Consider the following 22,481-nt stretch of genomic DNA (forward strand, 5'->3'; position numbering starts at 1 on the left):
CGCTTTGTTCTCTTTAATAGCATCAGTGAAGCCTCATCCGTACACAGGAAGTTTTACCACTTCCTTTTTCATGTTGGGCAATGCTAACATAGACAGACGGAACACCGACACTCAATTCAAAAACGAAAAGTAATAAGATGAAACATCAAATACTACAAACAGTTCAGATATTATGCTTTTATTGTGGATAAATAAATGTGAAAAATACACAAAATGATGACGTGATTAAATGCATAAAACACACTAACACATGTTATAAACGATTGTGCTACAAATGCACATTACATAAAACCTTCAAACATGTTCTTTTTTGAATCTAGAGATACAGCCGTGTGTAAAAACTAAGGCATAAATATGTTTATAAGTAAAAGCTGTATTCATCAAACTCACATTTCAACAACTGCAAGAACTCTTAGATGATCTACTGCACATGCTTTGCTCTCCTGTGAAAGGCCAGGCCAGTGCCTGTGCCAAAATGCGCACTACATGATACAAATAGGCAGATACAGTATATAAAAACAACTAAAGTGTCTTGTCCCGTCACTGCTTTTATTGATATTTGTTATTTTACACATTTATAACAGTAAATTTCTTTTGGTCTTGCCGATTTCTGAGAGCCTACATTAACAATACTCTTCTGTCAAACACAAATCAGACGGGAAACAGATACTGTAAAGTGCAACTGTATATCAAAGACGTGAATGTAAATTAAACTAAAAAAAAAAATTGAACACACCAAATTTTTGGAACATTGACCATAATAGAGTTGCAGCCACTTTGTCAACACATAAGAATTCTTCCCTAACTCAGGTGCTTCTCAGTATTAGTTATGGATAAAGTATTTTGCTCGAATTATTGTCATCAATACACCTAATTAAAAGACTCACGTTACTATCCAGGACTCACTACAGCCAAACATGGGTGTTATATCCCTTTAAACTTTTGACTCTCTGCAGTAAGACTCTGGTTTCCCTGTGAACTCGATTCGTCCACAAACACACCCATCTCTAACAGGATGGCCTTTGGAACAGGGTGGGCATGACGGGACACATACAGCCTCTTCAGACTCTGACTCATAGGTGAAGGTTTATACTCCGTGCATGAATTTCCGCTCAGACTCGGAGCACATTTCACCTCCCATTTGTAGTACAGCCGGCCATGCTGCAGACCACAGAGATCCTCCTTGACTCCAGCAAACAGAACTTGCTCACATTGCCCCAACAGGTCGTCATCCCAGCTGTTGTCCTCATCCCACACCTCCAATCTCAATTTAGCTCCTGCGGACAAATCCTGAGAGCCCAGGTCGACGACCATTGCCCAGTGTGGGTTGTTGTTGTTGTAAATGACAGGAGACCGCTGGACCATCTGCCCGTTGAAGGACACCTTCACGTAACCATCTGTCGATGTGGTCTGGTCACCCCAAAGACCGGAGGCCCGTTGTACGGTAATGATGACCCGTGCCATGCCCTTACGGGTCGGGCAGCAATCTTGGTTTACAGCAGGGTCATTGTGGCATTGGCAGACGCAGGGATCCCTCGAGTCGCTCTTGATGCCGGCCTGACAGCGATCAGTGCAGTTCCTCCACAGGCCTTTCTCCAGGATGTAATGGCTAATGGCTGAGCGCAGGTTCTTCCGGACAGGTGTGTTTATAGGCAGTAACTCATGAAGCGCATCCAGGGAATATGAGACTATGTCTGGATGCTGTGGGAGTGTGTTTAGCCATTCCTTGTAGGCCGATGGATCTTTGTCAGCGGAGAAGAGAAGGTCTGGCTCTGTGGTATGGCCCCCCTTTATTTCTGTGAACCTGCAGAGGAAAGAGTTGTATCAACAGTTGAGCCAATTTGGCTTTTCGGGTGCTGAAAATAATCATTTAGAGGTGCAGATGAATAGAAAACAACTGACTAAACGTACGAGAAAATGTTTTGTACCTGTCATTGAAGAGGCTGGAGAAAGATGTCTTACTTTCCATCTTGCTAGTGTCCTGCTTGCAGTGTTTCGATTCAATTTTTACCGTAGCTTTGACGCTTGCGGACGCCTCAGCTTCCAGGCACATCTGCACCTCCTCTGCGCTGAGGCCCTGCAGGCTGGCCTGGCAATTCCTGATGCTGGTCACAGATTGAACACTTCCTCCCAATTTCACCTGGAATTATATGATGAATGTGTTACTATGTATAATTTTGACCGTTGTGTTGTTTTTTTTTGATAAATTGCTTTCTGTTTTGATTCACCTTTGTGATGTAATGGGTGCCGAAGGTGTCGATCAGTTTGTAAAATCTTTGCTTGTATTCAGGGCTGTAGGTTTTGGGGAGCTGTTGTACCGCTTTATTAAACTCTTTATGCAGTTTGGGAGTGATGGACACGCGATAGCTGTTTCCGGTTAGAAACCAGACAAGAGGGAAAGACAGACCAGTATGAGATAAGTGTACAACAGTATTGCATTTATTTTCACAACTAGGGGTGTGTGTGTAGAAAAGTTTCATCTCACTCCTCGTCTTCTTACCTGTAGTACTCACAGAACATGCTTTGGCTGGTGAAGCTGAACTTGTCATTCTTTGTTTTTTCCATGGAATAAGCAGCCAGTTTAGAATTGGTACCAGCCAGCATCGCTGAGCCGCTTTTTTTACCCACATCAATGTCTAGATTGACCTTCCAGTTGTTTTCAACAGAAGAGCTGCTGGAACTGACCAGAGACTCACTGGATCGGTGGAGTTTACTGGCCACTTTCAGGCTGCAGGACTGTTTTGGCCTCCAATCCACCACCGACAAGGGCAGCTTTTGCCTCTTGTTCTCCATATAGGGGTTGATACACAGGATGCATGTTTTGTCCTTACGTTTCCACCGATTCATGTCGAGCACAAAGGCCCCCTTACGTACCATTTTGATGATGTCGAAGCCTTCCCCGGCCAAATCGGTACCTGGAGCAAATTCTGCCTCTTTGCACTGTTTGGGTGTCCCTTCTATGCAGGATTGACGCGTGCGCTGAGGGAGGGAGAGCACGAGGCCGGCACAGATGCAAATATTCAACAGAAACATGCTGTTAAGTTGGGTGATGAAAGCAAACTGATGGTTTATCCTGAAAGAAAAAATAAATTTTTGTTGAACAAACCTGAGCAAGTGAAGCAGTTCATTACTACACCACTACAATTTGCTCCCTGGATGTACAATAATTCTGTCACTCCTTTTTAAGGAAACGTGCAGTGATACACAATCTTAAAATTGACATTTTTGTCCCAAGTCTCGCTAAAACCTGTCTCTTCATATTACACAGTGGTGTCTCAAGACTCTGGAGATCATGTTATTTTGTCATGTTTATGTGTACCATTCTGTGCTCTTGGGCCATCTCAGTCAGATATTTCATTGTCAAGTACGGGACGGCAAAAAAACTTTCTCCACATAAATGAGAATAAGACAGACCTCAATATTTCCAGCCCCTCAGTCTCCATCAGCGGTTTAATAAGTCTGGGTGTGACTTTTGAATCTACCATAATATTTGACAAAATCTGTCATTTGTAGTAGCTTTTTTTTAATTAGGTCTATAGCGGGAATAAAGCATTATCTTTCTTTGAGGGATCAGGAGACGGTTTTACATGCTTTTAAATGAGTCAGTCATCTTTGTCCTGCCTGCGGTTTGTCCAAAATCTCATCATTGGTACCAAGAAGAGAAACCGATGAAATATACATTGAAAATCATATTAAGTTTGTTCAACTGCTGCCTCAAAAATGTGAGTTAACTGAACTTGAGTTAAATAGTTCATTCAGTTTTGTTTTTTGAGTTTTGAATATGTAAAACTAACTGAGTTAAGTGAACTAAACAAGTAGAATACACTCAAGATATTAAGTTGATCAGACTGTTTAGTCACACGGACAGTCATTCCTGACGGATTTGCTTTCCTTTAACATTTAGTCAGTTATAGAGTCAGTTCTTCGTTTGACTTGAAGAATCTAAAGCTTCAACCGTTGGAGCCATTTTCTGTACAAAGACAACATGTGACGCTGCCGGCATTAACTTTGTTATATTCGAAGGGCACCGGGATAGGGACTGAATTCAATACTACCCCTCATTGCGGTTAGCACTGTGGAACTGATTTTAAGATTCTTTTATTTGCTATTACAATACTGCATGCCCCGTGCCATCTTAAACCCTCTGAAATGTTCTCATCAATAATTACTCCTGTCCATTCCACGTTCTCAGTCATAGTCCGAAGATGGTCAGAAATTTTCCATTGCTATGCCAACCCCCCGTTTCAGTCCTTTCTGCTAGGTCTTGCCCTTTTTAAAATCCTGTCTTAAGACAAATTTTTTAACAAAAGCATTCAAGTCTACACAACGCTACACAATTGCTTTGGTGACATTTGTTGTTTTTAAATATGCTCTGTAAATAAATGGCCTTGACTTACTGCATAATAACTCATTGAATGTTTAAAACTACTGCTTTCACAAATATGACAGGACAAAACTTAGCTGTAGAATTATTCAATTATACAGCAAAAAAAAAATGTTTATAATTTATGCTTAATAACTTAACATTATATCAAAAAACCCAAAGAAAGACTGAATGAAAAGTGAAAGAATATTTTAATATAAGCACAGACTCACCTTCGTCTTGCCTGTTAATGCTGCATTTGTGAAACTGACTGTAAGCATGAATTTCAGTGCTTCGTCTTTAAAAGTTTCTAACAAAGCAGGAAAGGAGGTAATTCGGGGGGTGACCGTGGTCTTTAAGAGAACAGAGGAAAAACATTGTGGTTCGAAAGTACCACCGAAGCAGAGCAGAGCTAGTACTGAGGGGGAGGAGCTGGTGGTCTGCAGACAAACTCAAACTGATAGTGAAAACATAAAAATAAAGCTGGCTTTCAGTCAATAACGAGCCAGAGACCACAAACCTGTCATTTCTCTGAAGTAGTGATGGGCTGTGGCCATATAGAGCAGGAACTGGACACTGTCACGCTAACGATCAATTTTTTTAAGCATATCACAAGCTCAAAGCAACTTAATAAATTTATATCATCAATATATGAAAAGGTGCGATACATTTTAGGTGAGCCCTGTGAGAGAACTGCATGCCAAATGGGGGCAGTGCAGCAACAAACACTGAAATATGTATATCGGAGTATTTTAACTTGTAAAAAATCTTTTATTTTTGAATACTGAACAGAAGTAAATCTAAGATGCAGAAATTCATACAGAAGAAACCATTAAAATTACAAACAAGGTACCAAGGTAAGATTCACACATTAAAAAAACAGCACTAAGGAGATATATAAAGACTCGGTGCAAGTCGGAGAGGAACTAAGTTAAAGCACAACGTGAATGGACTCTGTGATCTAAATATATTGCCTTATTATTTTATTCTTTGCCTCTCTCTCCCTTCTCTCTTTCAAACATGATAGCAAAAATCCACAAGGCAATAATGTGATTAAAATGCAGAAAACGTACTAGTACATATTATAAATGCCTGTATGTAAACGATAAAATGGAAAAACAAGGCATAGATTTAAAAAAAGCCTGTAAAAATAATTCAAAAAATAAGGTTATAAGTAAAAGATGCATTGAATCAAACTTACATTTCAACAACTGCAAGAACTTTTAGATGATCAGCTGCATATTCTTTGATGTCCTGTGGAGGACCAGGCCAGTGCAGTATAATGAGGACTATATGATACATATATGGAGACACGTTTATAAAAATAATGAAACTATCTTTTCTATCTGGCCTGTACTAGCAACACACTTCTATCAAACACAGCTCTGATTTGACTTTCAATTGATGACGTAGATTAAACCAAAAGAAAAACTGAACACACAAGATATAGGGGATATTTTTCCTGATGCTGACTTGCAACCATTTTGTCAAGACTTTTTGAGTTCTTTTCTAACTGATGTATTTCTCATGTTTTGTTGTCAGCAGAGATCTAATGCAAGATAAAACTTATGGATAATGTCTTTTACTTATATGAACCTCATCCATACAATAAAACAATGCTGCTAATGCCTTGAATGCAAGCCTCGGTAAAACCAAACATGGGTGTTATATCCCTTTAAACTTTTGACTCTCTGCAGTAAGACTCTGGTTTCCCTGTGAACTCGATTCGTCCACAAACACACCCATCTCTAACAGGATGGCCTTTGGAACAGGGTGGGCATGACGGGACACATACAGCCTCTTCAGACTCTGACTCATAGGTGAAGGTTTATACTCCGTGCATGAATTTCCGCTCAGACTCGGAGCACATTTCACCTCCCATTTGTAGTACAGCCGGCCATGCTGCAGACCACAGAGATCCTCCTTGACTCCAGCAGACAGAACTTGCTCACATTGCCCCAACAGGTCGTCATCCCAGCTGTTGTCCTCATCCCACACCTCCAATCTCAATTTAGCTCCTGCGGACAAATCCTGAGAGCCCAGGTCGACGACCATTGCCCAGTGTGGGTTGTTGTTGTTGTAAATGACAGGAGACCGCTGGACCATCTGCCCGTTGAAGGACACCTTCACGTAACCATCTGTCGCTGTGATGGAGTCACCCCAAAGACCGGAGGCTCGTTGTACGGTAATGATGACCCGTGCCATGCCCTTACGGGTCGGGCAGCAATCTTGGTTTACAGCAGGGTCATTGTGGCATTGGCAGACGCAGGGATCCCTCGAGTCGCTCTTGATGCCGGCCTGACAGCGATCAGTGCAGTTCCTCCACAGGCCTTTCTCCAGGATGTAATGGCTAATGGCTGAGCGCAGGTTCTTCCGGACAGGTGTGTTTATAGGCAGTAACTCATGAAGCGCGTCCAGGGAATATGAGACTATGTCTGGATGCTGTGGGAGTGTGTTTAGCCATTCCTTGTAGGCCGATGGATCTTTGTCAGCGGAGAAGAGAAGGTCTGGCTCTGTGGTATGGCCCCCCTTTATTTCTGTGAACCTGCAGAGGAAAGAGTTGTTTCAACAATTGAGCCATTTTGGCTTTTCGGGTGCTGAAAATAATCATTTAGAGGTGCAGATGAATAGAAAACAACTGACTAAACGTACGAGAAAATGTTTTGTACCTGTCATTGAAGAGGCTGGAGAAAGATGTCTTACTTTCCATCTTGCTAGTGTCCTGCTTGCAGTGTTTCGATTCAATTTTTACCGTAGCTTTGACGCTTGCGGACGCCTCAGCTTCCAGGCACATCTGCACCTCCTCTGCGCTGAGGCCCTGCAGGCTGGCCTGGCAATTCCTGATGCTGGTCACAGATTGAACACTTCCTCCCAATTTCACCTGGAATTATATGATGAATGTGTTACTATGTATAAATTTGACCATTGTGTTGTTTTTTTTTGATAAATTGCTTTCTGTTTTGATTCACCTTTGTGATGTAATGGGTGCCGAAGGTGTCGATCAGTTTGTAAAATCTTTGCTTGTATTCAGGGCTGTAGGTTTTGGGGAGCTGTTGTACCGCTTTGTTAAACTCTTTGTGCAGTTTGGGAGTGATGGACACGCGATAGCTGTTTCCGGTTAGAAACCAGACAAGAGGGAAAGACGGACCAGTATGAGATAAGTGTACAACAGTATTGCATTTATTTTCACAACTAGGGGTGTGTGTGTAGAAAAGTTTCATCTCACTCCTCGTCTTCTTACCTGTAGTACTCACAGAACATGCTTTGGCTGGTGAAGCTGAACTTGTCATTCTTTGTTTTTTCCATGGAATAAGCAGCCAGTTTAGAATTGGTACCAGCCAGCATCGCTGAGCCGCTTTTTTTACCCACATCAATGTCTAGATTGACCTTCCAGTTGTTTTCAACAGAAGAGCTGCTGGAACTGACCAGAGACTCACTGGATCGGTGGAGTTTACTGGCCACTTTCAGGCTGCAGGACTGTTTTGGCCTCCAATCCACCACCGACAAGGGCAGCTTTTGCCTCTTGTTCTCCATATAGGGGTTGATACACAGGATGCATGTTTTGTCCTTACGTTTCCACCGATTCATGTCGAGCACAAAGGCCCCCGTACGTACCATTTTGATGATGTCGAAGCCTTCCCCGGCCAAATTGGTACCTGGAGCAAATTCTGCCTCTTTGCACTGTTTGGGTGTCCCTTCTATGCAGGATTGACGCGTGCGCTGAGGGAGGGAGAGCACGAGGCCGGCACAGATGCAAATATTCAACAGAAACATGCTGTTAAGTTGGGTGATGAAAGCAAACTGATGGTTTATCCTGAAAGAAAAAAAAAATTTTAGTTGAACAAACCTGAGCAAGTGAAGCAGTTCATTACTACACCACTTCAAGTTTGCATGTTGGACAGGTCTAAGCTACTGTAGATTTTCACCCTGAGACAAAAATGAACATCTTCTAAAAGATGCTTAATAACTTAAATCATTTAAGATTAACACCATATTCAGTTACTTCACTGTAATCTCTTTCAAAGTCTTCCAACTGCCTTTATTACTGCATACCCACTTGGTTTTAAAGGGAATTTCAGATAGGTCCAGATATTTTAGCCATCATTAACTGCTCACTTAACAAAATTTTCTCCTCCAATTTTAAACATGCCAGTGTTTACCACTAATCAAAGGAGCGCTCTCTGGATCCCTCTGTTTTAGATAATTTAGACCCATCTCTAAACTGACATTTTTATCCAAGATTATATAGAAATTGTCTCCACAAAATTGAGTTCTTTGATGAATGACAATCACAAAAGAAAGGCTTGCTTCCGATGGAGATTTGAACTCTGTTCTAATTCTTCGGCCTCAGTTCAGCCTTTGACATAGTGGACCACAATTTCTTAATCCGCCGCCCGAAAAACTATTTCAGCATCCGTGATGTGGATCTGGATTGGTTTATCTCTTATCTGCCCAAAAGGTCCTTCTCTGGTATAGGACATGCCCCCTCCTCTTGCGCTTCTCTCTTTTGTGGGGTATCCCAGAGGACTGTCCTGGATCCCCTTTTATTCACTATCTACATGCTACCACTGAGGCAAATCATACATAGACTTAATATCAACTGTCATTTATATGCAGATGATATTCAACTTTACATTCTAATAAAGTCTTGTACCACCAATTTGTCCTGTATGTATCTTGCCTCCCTGAAATTAAGAACTGGATGTCCAAAGATTTCAGACAGAGGCAAGAGATCATTATAATTACCCCTTCTTTGCACATCACCAGCATTATTCAAAGTCTCTTGTCTAGTCTGGGTACCTTATTTAATAATGTAAAAAAATAAAAAATAAACCCATAATCTATGCGTAATTTTTGACTCCAAACTGCTCAGGTGACTAAAGCGGTGAACCAAGGTTTTTTAATCCTTTCATTTGCAGATCTAGAGAATGTAAGGCATGGTTTTGTCTCCTACAGTCCTGACTATTGCAATGCACTTTATTCTGATCTCAGCAGGTGAAATAATAAAAAATATTATTTATATAAAACATTGCTGCCAGACTTTTCATAGAAGCTCCCTCAACACAAAGCCACTGGATGCCTGTGGATGTTAGGACATTTTTAAGGATTTTACTTCTCCTGTTTAAGGCTTTGGGTGGTTAAGGGTTCTGCTTAGCGCCTTTGATTGCCCTAGTAGTGGTTGCAAAATCTCTATTACTGTCTGAGGCCGTCAGCTGGAATTCAATATCCTTTCAAATCTCTTATTAAAACTCACCTTAATCTTATGGCTTTTCTTTATTAATAGAACTTGTTGTAATTATTTTGATTATTTTATCTTTTATCTTTCACATTTTGGATTTTGTTTACATTTTTATTCTTTGTTTTACTGTAAAGCACTTCGTCACTATGTTTTCAAAGGTGCTATATGAAAAATTAAAAATAAATAAATTAAAATAATAGTAGTAATAATAATGATAATTATTGTAAGTAATTACATATCCAGTAGCCCACACCAAGTTGTGTATTTTCGAATAAAGTTCAAGGTTATTTCAAAAATGACCAAATCTGCAAAGACTCACCTCTATCTTTCATGTTCATGCTGCATGCATGAATCCGAGACTGAGCATCAATATCAGTCTTTTGTGGTTATAAAAAGACTGAAGTAGGGCTGGATGTGATCAGAGGGTGGGGAGACAGTAGCGGGGAGATTGGTGTGGGTGGGGGTGATTTGACATGAAGAGTAAACCTGTGAACTCTCTTCAGTGATGGTGGACTATGGGTAAAGGTGAGAAGACGAAACTCCACTGATAATTTTAGATCAGTTAAAGACTATCAAAAACTGTTGCACTTTTTGGAGTTGTATATGATGCACTGAGAAGAAATCTTATTAAGCCACTTTGAGAAAATCTTGGTGTTTCAGCAGCAATTACTGACTCATAATATAATATAATATAATATAATATAATATAATATAATATAATATAATATAATATAATATTGCAGTTTATTAGATGGTGTTGATGATGTGAAGAGGATGAAGGAGACTCCGCTGACACCGTCTTGATTGCATATAAAGGTTTTTTACAAAGAGGGACAGCGTCAAGTCAAGCATCTGCAGATCGGCTCGCAAGAGGGTGTGAAGCCAATGAACCACTCTGAAAATCAGCCTTGACCACCGGCTCTTAAATAAGGCAGTTGTTTTCCTAAAAGCTGTCACTAACATATGGTTTCAGTCACAAAGCATTAACTTCCTTTCCCAACTGTGAGGCACCCTCTGAGGACCTTTGACCCAGGGCCTCTATGTTAACACATACACCTCAATAAAATATAATATAATATAATATAATATAATATAATATAATATAATATAATATAATATAATATAATATAATATAATATAAGAACAAAATACAGCCATGTCTGATGATCTTAACATGTACAAATATTATTTTATTATGTTATATTTTAAACAAATATTCATCTAAAATTGAGAAATGAACATATTTGAAATGAAGTTTTGTCTTCTCACCTACCAGTTTCTTGACAAGTTAAGAAACGGCTAAAATTACAGATAAAGCAACAAGAAAACAATCACTGTGAAAAATGATAGATGCATCAATTCTTACATTAAAAACACCTTTTTATCAGCACAAAAAAGATGTCTAAAGTAGTAATGCAGTCAGGAGAGGAACAACTTATAAAATATACGAAACATGTATAATATGATGGTAATATAAACGAAAATAGTTGTGTCCTTCTCTTCTCTCCTCCACTTTCTGTAAATCTTAGTCACAAGTGATGTGGCTTGCCCAGGACAAAGGTGGGTCTTGTTTGTCAGAGTTCCACAGAGGTGCAGTTGTAGGCGGCCACATGTTACTGGGTCCAAGCAGCAGAGAGGGGGTGAGGGGTGGAGGTGGTGCGACTCACCCAGATCCTCCACAGTCCTCTCCCGTCAGGGGATTACGGCACGTCACTGGCTGCCTTCACGTGCTCCTGGGAAACGTCAGGCTCCGAGTGCGTCTGTCACGCTCGTACCCCGATAACAGCCAAATTGATTTGTGTTGTTCAAATTCAAGCGAGACTCAAATTGCCGTGTGTCCGGAGAGGGACACATTTGTAGACCTGCAGCTTTTAGTGGGCAGTCTGGTTTTATCGCGTAATAATTGGCTGTCGCCGCAAGGTCTTCCGATCTGCTCGGGACGTTTTACTAGTCCCTCACATGTGTGTCACAGTATATGAATAATAATCGTTGATCAACATGGATGCTCCGTATAAATACAGTAGCAGAAGGACTTCTGCTCATGACATGTGACTAAAAGTTACTGGTTTCGAAGAGGTCGCGCACCTGATCTTCTCATAATTAAAACATGGTCCTCCCAGAATTTCAATGGATATTCCACAATTATAAAATAATAATAATAATAATAAATAAATAGCATTTTAGTTTATTAGAATAGTTTTCAGAAAAATCTAAATATAGGCCTTTGGAAACATTCTTGAGGGGCTGACCTCATTTTTTTTTTAAAAAATCTATAATTATAATATTAATACAGTAGGAAAAAGAAACAACATTTTTATCTGTAGTAATTTACGAATAAAAATCCTGTTTTTTGTGTGTTTTTTTTTTAGTGAGGTCAGGTCATAACTACAATATTTCTGGCTGTATAGAAGGCGGCTATGGCTGCTAAGTGCAGCCGAGCAGCATCAAACTACACTCAGTCAACCAGAATAAGACCAGAAGTGAAACGAGTGCACCTGCAAAATAAAATGCACTGTTTAAATCAAAGTATTTTTTAATGTGTTTTGAAAGACCAGGCTTGTTTACCAGCCTGGCAAAGTGAGCTGAAAAAGGTTTCAGGTTTCCTGCATGTCTGTTGGTTTGAGTAACTTGGTCAACTGAAAAACTGTTAGGGATTATACCCCAAGAAGTAAGGAATGTCTCGCACTTCAGTGACTTTTGTGGACCTTGGCCTTGTGGACTTGTAGAGGGTCCCTTCATTTGTGATTTTCGTTCATATTGTTCACACATGGTGCACATTCCTAGATAAAGTTGTGTTTAATCAAGTTATCACAACGAAAAGCTGTGGCTCTGCAGTATTATTCCAGCATGGCGGCACTGGTCGACGCAGGGCAGGAGGTGGGGAACGGAGGGGGCCAGCTGTGGCCAAAAGACACAACTCGCCTGGGGGCTGCCCGAAAGGTGTCATCGCCTTGTGCATTTATGTTGACCGGGTTTAGCCAAACTCGACTGATCAATGAGCATGCAAGGGGTTTCTGAGGAAATTGAAATCAACATAATTCACTGCAGTGTGTTTTCAGCGTCCGTGCTTTAACTAGGATGTGGAAAAACCTTTCACAGCAATAACTGGATAAAACAAAACAAAGCGGAGAATAGGTCGCTTCATATTGTCATTTAAGTTCCCCTTAACTGCCGAACAAGAGGGCGAACTTCAGCGTCGTGCATTTTTAAGAGATGCAGGTTTTTATTTTGATGACAAGGGCCGGAAGTGCCGCCGTCGTTATTCCATCTACCTTGACCGTTGTGTGGAGGCGATGCAGGGGACTTGAGGCCGCCGGGAAGGACTCCGCATTTCAAGGAATACAGCCAGCCAGAAATAATGCTAGAACGTAACTGGATAAAATAGATGTTGGAGAAGATGAATATAACCTTCACGGACCGGCCCGTTTGTGCTTGGAGTATGCCGGCTCAAAATAGCGGCTCCCTCATCCCCAGTCACTGGACTTCGGTAGCCGACTTCCCTTCTTGCTAGTCCGCAGTCCTTCCCAAAATCTCCGCTCCAGAATCACGGATCTCATCTGCGTGTGTGTGTTTTATTTTATTTTATTTTTTTTCTGCATAGCATTACGAAAGCTAGCGAGCATCACGCCGAACTGACCCGAGCATACGGTACCCGTCTGCTTTCACCAGAGTAACGGTATGACCTGCTAGTCCTCTACTGCAAATCTGACCGCTAGTATCAAGCTAGCATCATCTGGAGTTGGATGGACCTGCGGCTCGCACAGCATCCCTGCCCGGGGCGCGTTCAAGCCCGCGCTGCTGCAGCGGAATGCTAACTAACGGGGAAGGGGCTTTAACATGACGAGGAACATTTTGTCTCTCAACCGCTCCAGGCGTTTAGGTGCTACACGAACATTTTTCACATATCCAAAGTAATGACCGTCCCAAGGTTGCACCATGTACGTGGCTGGCCGTGTCTGTCTCCAGCCCCGCGGATGACACGCACACAGGTACCGGCAGTTCAGGGCAAACAGCGGCGGCGCGGACACACCGTCGCCGGGTAGCGCTTAGAGAGTTCGTGGAAGCTTGCTAGCGCCAAGCTAGGCGGCTAACAGCACAATAGAAAAAAACAAATACCAACGCCAATGGTATCCCATAAGGTTTTAGTTGCAATAATCTTACTAAACGTGTACATAGGTGTACAGTCCATTTTTTACTTATTCGGCGGGGTCCTATTAACGGTGTTGTTTGCTATGGCATTTTTAAATGGACCCAGGTTGCTGGACTGGGCGAGTTCACCTCCACATCTTCAATTTAACAAATACGTCCTGACGGGATACCGGCCAATCTCCTCTGTGCAGGACTGCATCAGAAGCCTGTTTTACCTGCACAATGAACTTGGAAACATATACACTCACGGTGAGTAAAAAAAATAAATAAAATAAAATCAGCCTAGTCAGCAGGTGAGATTTCTGTAGCCACACATGACTTTAACCATTAATATTTTACCAGCTGTATCTGAGCTAATTTCACATACACGTTTGAAGAATTTCTCCCAATGATGAAAACAATTAATTTTGTGCGTGTGTCAGCTGAGAATAATTACAAATATGGGGCTGTTTTTTGGGGTTATAAAACAAGTCAAACTCATCAGAAAACACAAACAACCTTCATATATCCCGGCATTAAAATACCTGCCATAAATTTGAGAGTGATAACAAGTTCCAAAATGTGTGCTTTGAATTTTTAGGTGGAAAGGTGTGTACCCCTAGTACATCAGTCATCAGTGGCGGAAAGTAACCAAGTACTGTCCTCAGGTAGAGCTGCAAAAATTAGTTGGTTAATCAGTTAGTCGGTTGACAGAAAAATTAATTTGAAACTATTTTTAATATTTGAATAATAGTTTAAGTCATTTTTCAAGCAAAATTGCAAAACATTTGCTGGTTTAATTTCTCAAAAAAGTGAGATTTTTTTTTGTTGTTGTTTTTGCTTTTTTGGTCGTACATTACTGTAAATTTGGTATTTTGGGAATTTGGACTGTTGGTTGGGCAAAATAAGTAATCACATATATAAATAACAACAATATATAACAATCAAAGATGTGACATTGGCCATTTTTTCTTGTGAAAATATTTGTTAGTTGCAGTACTATATGTAATTATTACTTTCACCTTTAATTTTAATGCTACTTTGCACTTCTGCACCTCAACTCTAAGGGACATTGCACCTTTTACTGCACTACATTTATTTGACAGCTGAGATCTATACTATCAGACCTTGTTGATTATGATTTTACATATGAAATATATGTTTAACTTATAAAATGTGACACACTGTTCAGATTAAACTACCCAACAGTATGTAACGTAATAAGGCTGCAACTAATGATTATATTAACGATCCTTTCACGATCTGCAGATTATTTGTCCATTAATCAATATAATTTATTTTATGAAATATTTTAAAAATACTGAAAAAATTTCAATCACAACTTCCCAGAGCCCAAGGTGATATCTTCAAATATCTCATTTTGTCTGACCAAAAGTCTAAAATCCAACGGTGTTAAGTTTTGACAAAGAAAAGCAGCAAATCATCTCCTGTGAGAAGCTGTAACCAGTGAATATTTGACATTTTTTCACCGTGCTTGGTCGAAAAATAGCTAAGAAAAAATACTGTTATCATTAGCAAATCGATCAGCTTAATTGATTAATTGAATAATTGTTTCAGCTCATGAATGTAGTTTAATTGCTTCAGCTTGACCAGTGACAGTAAAAGTATATAATTAAAATGCTATCTTATGATTTTATGATATAAAATGATCACAGAGGCTGTTTGTTTTCATAACAAGTACTTCAACTCTTTACTTCTGTACTTTCACTAAAATAATAGTTTCAAAGCAGGATGTCAACTTGTACTGGATAATTTTTACACTGTTGTATTGCTGTTTTTATTTAAGTAAAAGATCTAATTGTTACATCAGGTCACTTTGAAAGTTGCCACACTTTTCCACCAAAAGCTAAGCTGATAATTGTGAACATAGAGAACCAATTTGAAAGGTGGCTTTTTCTTTTAATTAAATTCTCCATATTTTCTATATAGTACGTGTGCGAAAAGGTGAATTTTGATTATTAATTCAATCAATTATTTAAGAAAAAGACCAAGGCCATATTTTACTATCTCTGTAACTCCACTAACAACTGACTGATTTTTTTTTAAAAAGAAGTTTGATATAAAGATTTGTTCAGCTGAACTGCACATAACGGAAACTGCTAGGAGTGGCTTTTTCATCTGGTCCAAAATGCCATGGTTACAAAATATGCCATTCTTTTAATAGGTTGGAGCAAGCCAAAATTAATTGCAGTAATGTGTTAATCTGTGCAGCCAGAAGGTGAGACTGATGTGTCATCTTGTTAGCAGTCTGCATGGGGTTGTTCTGTCTTCAGACTGAGATGATTAGACTGCCAATAGCGTGGCACACAGTAAAAAGGCTGGTTTCTTTTGCCCTCCCTTACCTCCCTCCAAATACAGCCTATAGTGGTAAAGGGTGCAGTACATCATCTGTGTTACTGACTTGAGACTTTTGACCACTTGCTCGGTCTGAAGGTCAACATTTCATGGCTCTCCAACTGCCAGCAGTCACAGAATAAACTGCAGCGGCGATCGTCGGGGAAGTGGCCCAGGCAGCCTTCATTACACTCTGCTGACGTCAGCTGGGCATGTGACCTCAAATAAACCATTAACATCATTGCCTATATGAGGCAGGGATGTTTAATCCACTGAGCTTTTGTCTAATTTGCTGAAATTGAGAAGAAAAGATGCAGAGGTCTTTTTAACTGAGGTGTAACTTACTGTTTATTGTGTAGCAACATTTCGGCTACGTCTCATAAGCTGGTTTGTTTTACATATAAACTCCAAACATCCTGCCTGCGGCTCATCTCTCAGGCACTTCACCGTCTTCATTCTGTTGGCCTTCAGAGGAGGTCCTCTCCAGCCGGCCAGATAAGGACGAGTGGGGGGAGGAGCACAGATAACACACTTAAAATAGATGTGTTACAGAAGATGGCATTGCCTCTAACACCTGGCTGAGACAAACGCCTTGACATTGAGAAAGGCAGACTGAGCAAAAATAAGAGGAAGGGAGTGGGATATGTGTGTCGTAGAGTGATAAATGATCCTAACAACTGTATGTGGATCAGATTTCAAGGTCTGAATTTCGCTCATGTAGCAGTGAGTGCCTCCCTCCTTGCCAAAAAGAGAAACTTAACTTGGAGCTATGTAGCCATTAGCGGTATGGGCCCTTTGCCGCATCAAAATAAGAGCTTAGTGTGAGCCTTGTCTTTCTGTCTCAAAGGGTTGCACTGATAAGTTTGTGCCAATCGAGTAGGTTTCCCCTCTGCTGCACTTCATTCTTGCCGGTGTCTGCACACACTCAGCAGAGTTGGAAGCCCTTCACAGCTATTTGTTCTTGTAGATTTCGAAAAACAGTATCCAGCGGCTCGGAAAGTCCTGAGCTAGATAATCCATCAGAATAAACATGACACCTTAATTTGGTTTCGTCAAAGTTCCCGTGTTATTTTATCGCGCTTGAGCTGATGATTTTAGTACCAGCATGCACGTTACCTTAGGCTGTTGTTTCTTGAAAGTCACAGGATGCCCACAAGAAGAAACTTCCATCGGAAATAATCCTTTAAAATATGCTGATTTATAGATTTAATTGTCAAAAATATGTAAGTACACACAGAATACATTGCAAAAAGTAAAGCAGACTTGTTAAGTACATGCCACTGTGTATGACAAAGGTATTCTCCTTTTAATCGCTTGTGTTTCAGGTTTGTTTATTTGTTGGGTCTTGACAGGAGCAAAACCTGAGCTTCATCTTTAATTACAGCAGAGGTAAAGCCTATTCTTTCTCTGTATCTTCACCCTTCTGCTCTCCAGGCATTCCTTTGGTTTGCTTCCTGGTGCTGTTGCCTCTAAACATCCCCTGGTCTCAGATCAGCGTCACATGGTTGGGCGTGGTGCACTTTCTGGCTTGCCTGTCGCCCCAGCTGGGCTCTGTGCTCTACCACCTCTTCATGAACCACGAAGGAGGGGAGCCCGTCTACCACACCCTCCTCAAACTCGACGTGTGTGGAATCTGTATGATCAACACACTGGGTAAGTGTTGTTCTTGGAAGCTCAGCAGATTTTTTTCGCCCTTTATCAGTTTGGATTCATTGTCAGCTGTCCCTCTGTTGTGGGCGGCCTGTTTACTTTATGGGTGGGATTTTTCTCTATTGATTATCAATGATTTACCATGGACGTATTTGACTTGGAGGTGCACCGGTATTGATTTGTCAGAATAAATTTGACTGTTGAGTATTTCTGCTAAGTCAATTGGCAAATGCAAGCAGTTCTGGGATGATTATTGATCTGTCCATGCTGCCAGTATTACACTAATACAAGACAAAATGACATGCGCATTGTTTTGCATTTATTTATATACTCATGTACTTTGAACAAACTTTATAGATTGGCCTACTATACATATTATGCTGATAATGATACAGTATTAATTAATACTGTGACATTAGATTAGATATCTGGTATTTCAGTTATGACAATACCACTATACAACTTAAATGCTGTCCTCTCCTTCAAGGCAGTATTAAATGTAAAGCAGCTGTACCTGGTAAGTCAAATGAACAATGAATGGCTGTACCTGATTGGCCACATTAATCATACTTGTTCTGTAATATCATGTCATTATTTCTCAATTACTTGATTAGTCACTTAGTCTATAAAATGTCAGAAAATAGTAAAAAAAAAGGGGCAGTCGCTATGACGGCATCTTTAAATTATTTGACTTGTAAAAAAATATATTTAGTTTACAATGTCGTAATCAATCAGCAAACTATTACATTTGGAAAGCTGGAATGAAAGAATTCTTGGCATATTTGCTCAAAAAAATTACTTTGATTATCAAAGTAGTTACCAGTTAAAGACTATTAATCGACTAATGGATGAATCAGCTTTAGCTCTAGTAAAACAGAACTATTTTCAGCCTACAAAGTTTTCATTGCTACACTTAAAGTGCTCTGCCTATGGGCTTAATGAATTTCAGCAGGCTGTTACTGAGCACCCACTCGGGCAGTGACTACACATCAGAAGATCTGAATGCTGCGGTGAAAAAGCAGTGTTGGACAAGGTTCACACAGTCTGCTCGCTGAGTATTGTGGTGTGTGTCAAGTGGTTCATTGCTGCTGAGTCGCGTCCTCTGTCTCCGCGCTGACTTTCATGTGTGTTTGTGTGTTTTCTTGTGTCAGGAGCTCTGCCCATTGTCTACAGTACGCTGCTGTGCTACCCGTTCATCCGCACTGTTGCCCTGTTAGTCTACATCCTGCTGTCCAGCCACGCCATCTACTGCGCCGTGACGGCTCGGAGCAGCGTTCGCCGACTGCGCTCCTTCGCCTGGCAGGCGCTTTTCCGCTTCTCCTTCTTCCTGCTCCGCTGGGTGGGCGTGGGCGGCGGCAGCCCCACCTCGCTACGTCACTTCCTCATGATGGACGCACTGGCCGTGCTGGGCGGGGTCATCAACATCACACGCATCCCGGAGCGCTTCCGCCCAGGCCTCTTTGACTACTGGTGCAACAGCCACCAGATCATGCATGTTCTGGTGGTGGGCTCCATCCTTTACCTGCACTGGGGCGTGCTGGACGACCTGCTGTGGATCAACAGCTACAACTGTCCCTCAGACTGACCCCGCCAGCAGCCCCCGCCCCCTCACGGGGAACACTGGGATGTAAGATTAAAGGACCTCTGGGGGGAGGGGGTTGTCTGGAGAGGGAAGGGGAAGCGGGAGAAATCAGGGGGAACTGATGCTGTGAAGTGAGACGGTATGTCGGCAGTGCATGTGTTCACCTCATGCGCTCAAACTCAGAATGTTCATATCTTCGTCCATCTCAGTACTGTGTGCGAATGCAGGCAAAAGTATGTCAAGTAACACGCACAAGCATTTTGACTCCCTCACTTGCCACAAACATGGACGCACAGGTTTATACGGGGACACAGACACACACAAACACACACAGTAAAATGAGATTATTTTAAACAGTTAATTTATTAACCAAGTATTGAACACTACGAAGTCTTAGGTAAAGGCGCAAGTGAAAGGTTACTGCTGAGTTTGAAGCCTTTACTTAATAATAGAAGTTTTACTTGAGCATTAGTTGACGTGGTTGATTATGACAGTCTGTGGCTAAATGATATCACCTGCTCAAGTCCTCTCAGATGTCACTGTTGCTACCTATGCAGCACATCCATGTTTCAACTCATGCACATCACATACACAACACAGACTCAGACTCCCTCACACCTATATTTTTATACTACATGTACATACTGTAAGTGCTCCGCAGAGCACTCATAGAGTTTCCACTTTGTCCATCTGACTGAATTTTACCGGACTGGTTGTTCTTTTTGTGTTTCCTTGTTCTCACTGCCTCTTTCTTTATGTCTGTGTCGGTCTGATTTGTCCTCACTGTCACATGATGCCGAGGAAACCAAGGTGGGTGAGGTGGTTCATTCCTGAGTGTGTTAGCGTGTTGGCAATGAGTTTAATTGCTCTGGGTGGCTCGGACCACACATTAGAATCAGTCGAGCAGTGTTATCGGCTTTGTTTGCACCTGAACTCAGTGCCAATGAAATTCAGGCATTTATAATCTGAAAAGAAATTGCACACGTTTACAAACTGGGTTGTTCAGTGGCATTACTGTTTGCCAGACGTCTGCTTATGGAACTCCATGTCCTGTTTGTTTATCGTTGTATATTTATACCAACCTCACATTATAAGGAAGATTTTCCTTTTATGTAGGATGAGGTTTTAGAACTTTTCTGCTCATTTGTTTTGTAGAAAACCCCTCTGATGTACATTTTTAAAATTAGGTTAGAAGATAACAGTATCCAAAGATGACATTGTTAAGTCTAACACTGAATTGCCACTGTATGTGCATTAAATCTTGATGTACATGTGGCAGCGGGATGCACTGAAATTAAAGGGGTTGCCACTTTAAAAGTTGCCAACGTTTACAGCAACTTAAATGTAATTGTAAGTTCTTGAAAATTTTAAATGTTTTTACACTGTAACTCTATTCAGACAAAAAACCAACCTACCTATTGGTACAGTATTCACAAAATACTGTAATTAAGCATTATATTCTATTTATTATGCTTTTTATTTATTCCTAATTATTTGCTGATAATATTATGTGTCTGTCAGCTGCTTAAACAGTTTACATTGCTGCTGTGCAGGATCACTGGCTGACAGATCAAGTCAGAGGTCAGAGAATATCTTTTGTGCAAATCCGGAGGTTTAGCCTCTCATTTTCTCCCCACACACTTTTTTTTTTCCAGCGATTTTTGACTCCTCAGTCACACAGTAATATTGTAGAAAAAGACCTGTCTCCATGCATATGCCATGCACAATCAGCAAGGAAAAACATATAATGTGACTTTTAAAACTTGCGCAGCCTTCTTCAGAAGATGTTACCTATGTAAATTTTGCATTCTAATATGTTTGGATGTTTACTTTTACACTGACCCTAGAGAATGACAGTTTATAGGGGTCAGTTATTATTGCCACTTTATACTTTCTTGTTTGAATGCACTGCTTTTGCTCTGCAGCTGCATTTGTGTTCTGTGACAGAGCACGGCCTGACTTGCACGTTTCTTTTAACCCGAATAGAGGTCAGACGCTCGTGTGTCTTTTTGAAGTGGTGGAGTCAGCTGACCTGACCGAGCAGGAATGAACCCCTACACCCTCTTGTCATGTATAGGTTACAGCACTTCTGTGTGAATGTTCGTGATTGTTTTGGCTCCATTTTCCACTGTAGAATTTCAGTTACTTCCCTTGAGTAAAAGTAACTGTCGCTGTGTTCCTTCATGCTCAAGACTAGTGGTTGAAGCCTGATTTCTTTTCTACAGGCAGAGTTTCTTAATGACGTTGCATTTGCATTTGTTTTCCATGCCAACAGCCACAGCCGCACACTGACTAGTTGCCAATCCCGTCACCCCCACTTGATCTTGCCACATCAGCTTTGTCTGAGGTGTAGCACATCCTTTGCTTCTTGTGCTAACACTGACTCATAGGGGAAGAAAGATTTCCCACAGTCTTGATTACGTACATTAGCCTCAGACTGCGCCCCCCCTCCCCCCCCCGCCTGCCCGCCACCACCCCACCCCTTGCCTTGCTAAAGATTCAGAAAATGTGCATCACCTAGTCTCAGTCGGACACGCTGAGTATTACGTACTATGGTCGTGGTACAATGTAAAAGCTGAAGTTAATGTATTTTTGGCCACTGAATGAAACTAACAAAAATGCATGAAAGTAGCTGTGAAACGGAAACTGATGTCTAATAGTGCTAGCTAATCGTTTGTTCAATGTAGCCGTCCACAGGCTGTTCACTCGCTCCTGGAAATGACTGTGTGGGTAGTGGGGGACTTTGAGGGTTTGGGGAGGGGGGGTCGGGGGGAAGAGGATTGGACAGATCAGATCAGAGGCAATACATCATTATCAAATAAACTGCACTGTTCATTGTTCTCAAAAGGGCTTTGACTCAAAGTAAACTACAATTCTGAATCATATTTAAAATCCATATAAATAATGTAAATACATGTATGTAGATTATATATACATACAGTGCAGAAAATATACTCTTATTAATTTTTGATGCATACACAATATGTTAAGGAAAGAAAAAACAAGGACATGGGATTAATGGTTGCCATATATAAGCTGCCGCTCTCTTTCACAGCCAAAGAGACACATGAGAGAGGGAAGCAGACGCGGCTCGGTGCGGTGCTTCAGACTAATATCAGACATGTGTTTGCTTAGCTATGTCCATATGTATGTGAACAACACAG

General features: G+C 41.0%; 3 protein-coding genes across 3 annotated transcripts; 1 reads left to right on the forward strand and 2 right to left on the reverse strand.

The window, feature by feature from the left end:
* Positions 1-191: 191 nt before the first annotated feature.
* Positions 192-4,706, reverse strand: LOC120805143 (perforin-1-like). Its single transcript, XM_040155063.1, has 5 exons — positions 4,597-4,706; positions 2,501-3,073; positions 2,229-2,367; positions 1,929-2,140; positions 192-1,804 (listed from the first exon to the last, which is right to left on the reverse strand). The coding sequence occupies exons 2-5, from the start codon at positions 3,031-3,033 to the stop codon at positions 925-927; spliced, it is 1,764 nt and encodes a 587-aa protein (XP_040010997.1). The 5' UTR covers positions 3,034-3,073; positions 4,597-4,706; the 3' UTR covers positions 192-924.
* A 461-nt stretch (positions 4,707-5,167) lies between these two features.
* LOC120804971 (perforin-1-like) lies at positions 5,168-8,261 on the reverse strand. Its single transcript, XM_040154732.1, has 4 exons — positions 7,605-8,261; positions 7,333-7,471; positions 7,033-7,244; positions 5,168-6,908 (listed from the first exon to the last, which is right to left on the reverse strand). The coding sequence occupies exons 1-4, from the start codon at positions 8,135-8,137 to the stop codon at positions 6,029-6,031; spliced, it is 1,764 nt and encodes a 587-aa protein (XP_040010666.1). The 5' UTR covers positions 8,138-8,261; the 3' UTR covers positions 5,168-6,028.
* A 4,691-nt stretch (positions 8,262-12,952) lies between these two features.
* On the forward strand, positions 12,953-21,707 carry paqr4a (progestin and adipoQ receptor family member IVa). Its single transcript, XM_040156550.1, has 3 exons — positions 12,953-14,000; positions 17,520-17,738; positions 18,887-21,707. Exons 1-3 carry the CDS (start codon positions 13,727-13,729, stop codon positions 19,318-19,320), a joined length of 927 nt encoding a protein of 308 aa, XP_040012484.1. The 5' UTR covers positions 12,953-13,726; the 3' UTR covers positions 19,321-21,707.
* Positions 21,708-22,481: the final 774 nt, after the last annotated feature.

This window comes from Xiphias gladius, chromosome 3, assembly GCF_016859285.1.
Source record: "Xiphias gladius isolate SHS-SW01 ecotype Sanya breed wild chromosome 3, ASM1685928v1, whole genome shotgun sequence".
In the NCBI taxonomy this organism is placed as follows: Eukaryota; Metazoa; Chordata; class Actinopteri; order Istiophoriformes; family Xiphiidae; genus Xiphias; species Xiphias gladius.

Bases quoted from the DNA above. Each gene is read 5' to 3' on its own strand.
- LOC120805143 (XM_040155063.1), bottom strand. From the start codon at position 3,033: ATGTTTCTGTTGAATATTTGCATCTGTGCCGGCCTCGTGCTCTCCCTC. The intron at 2,368-2,500 runs GTAAGAAGACGA...AACCGGAAACAG, and splicing joins ATGTTCTGTGAGTACTACAG to CTATCGCGTGTCCATCACTC. The intron at 2,141-2,228 runs GTGAATCAAAAC...ATATAATTCCAG, and splicing joins GCACCCATTACATCACAAAG to GTGAAATTGGGAGGAAGTGT.
- LOC120804971 (XM_040154732.1), bottom strand. From the start codon at position 8,137: ATGTTTCTGTTGAATATTTGCATCTGTGCCGGCCTCGTGCTCTCCCTC. The intron at 7,245-7,332 runs GTGAATCAAAAC...ATATAATTCCAG, and splicing joins GCACCCATTACATCACAAAG to GTGAAATTGGGAGGAAGTGT. The intron at 6,909-7,032 runs GTACAAAACATT...TTTCCTCTGCAG, and splicing joins TCCAGCCTCTTCAATGACAG to GTTCACAGAAATAAAGGGGG.
- paqr4a (XM_040156550.1), top strand. From the start codon at position 13,727: ATGGTATCCCATAAGGTTTTAGTTGCAATAATCTTACTAAACGTGTAC. The intron at 14,001-17,519 runs GTGAGTAAAAAA...TCTGCTCTCCAG, and splicing joins TGGAAACATATACACTCACG to GCATTCCTTTGGTTTGCTTC. The intron at 17,739-18,886 runs GTAAGTGTTGTT...TTCTTGTGTCAG, and splicing joins CTGTATGATCAACACACTGG to GAGCTCTGCCCATTGTCTAC.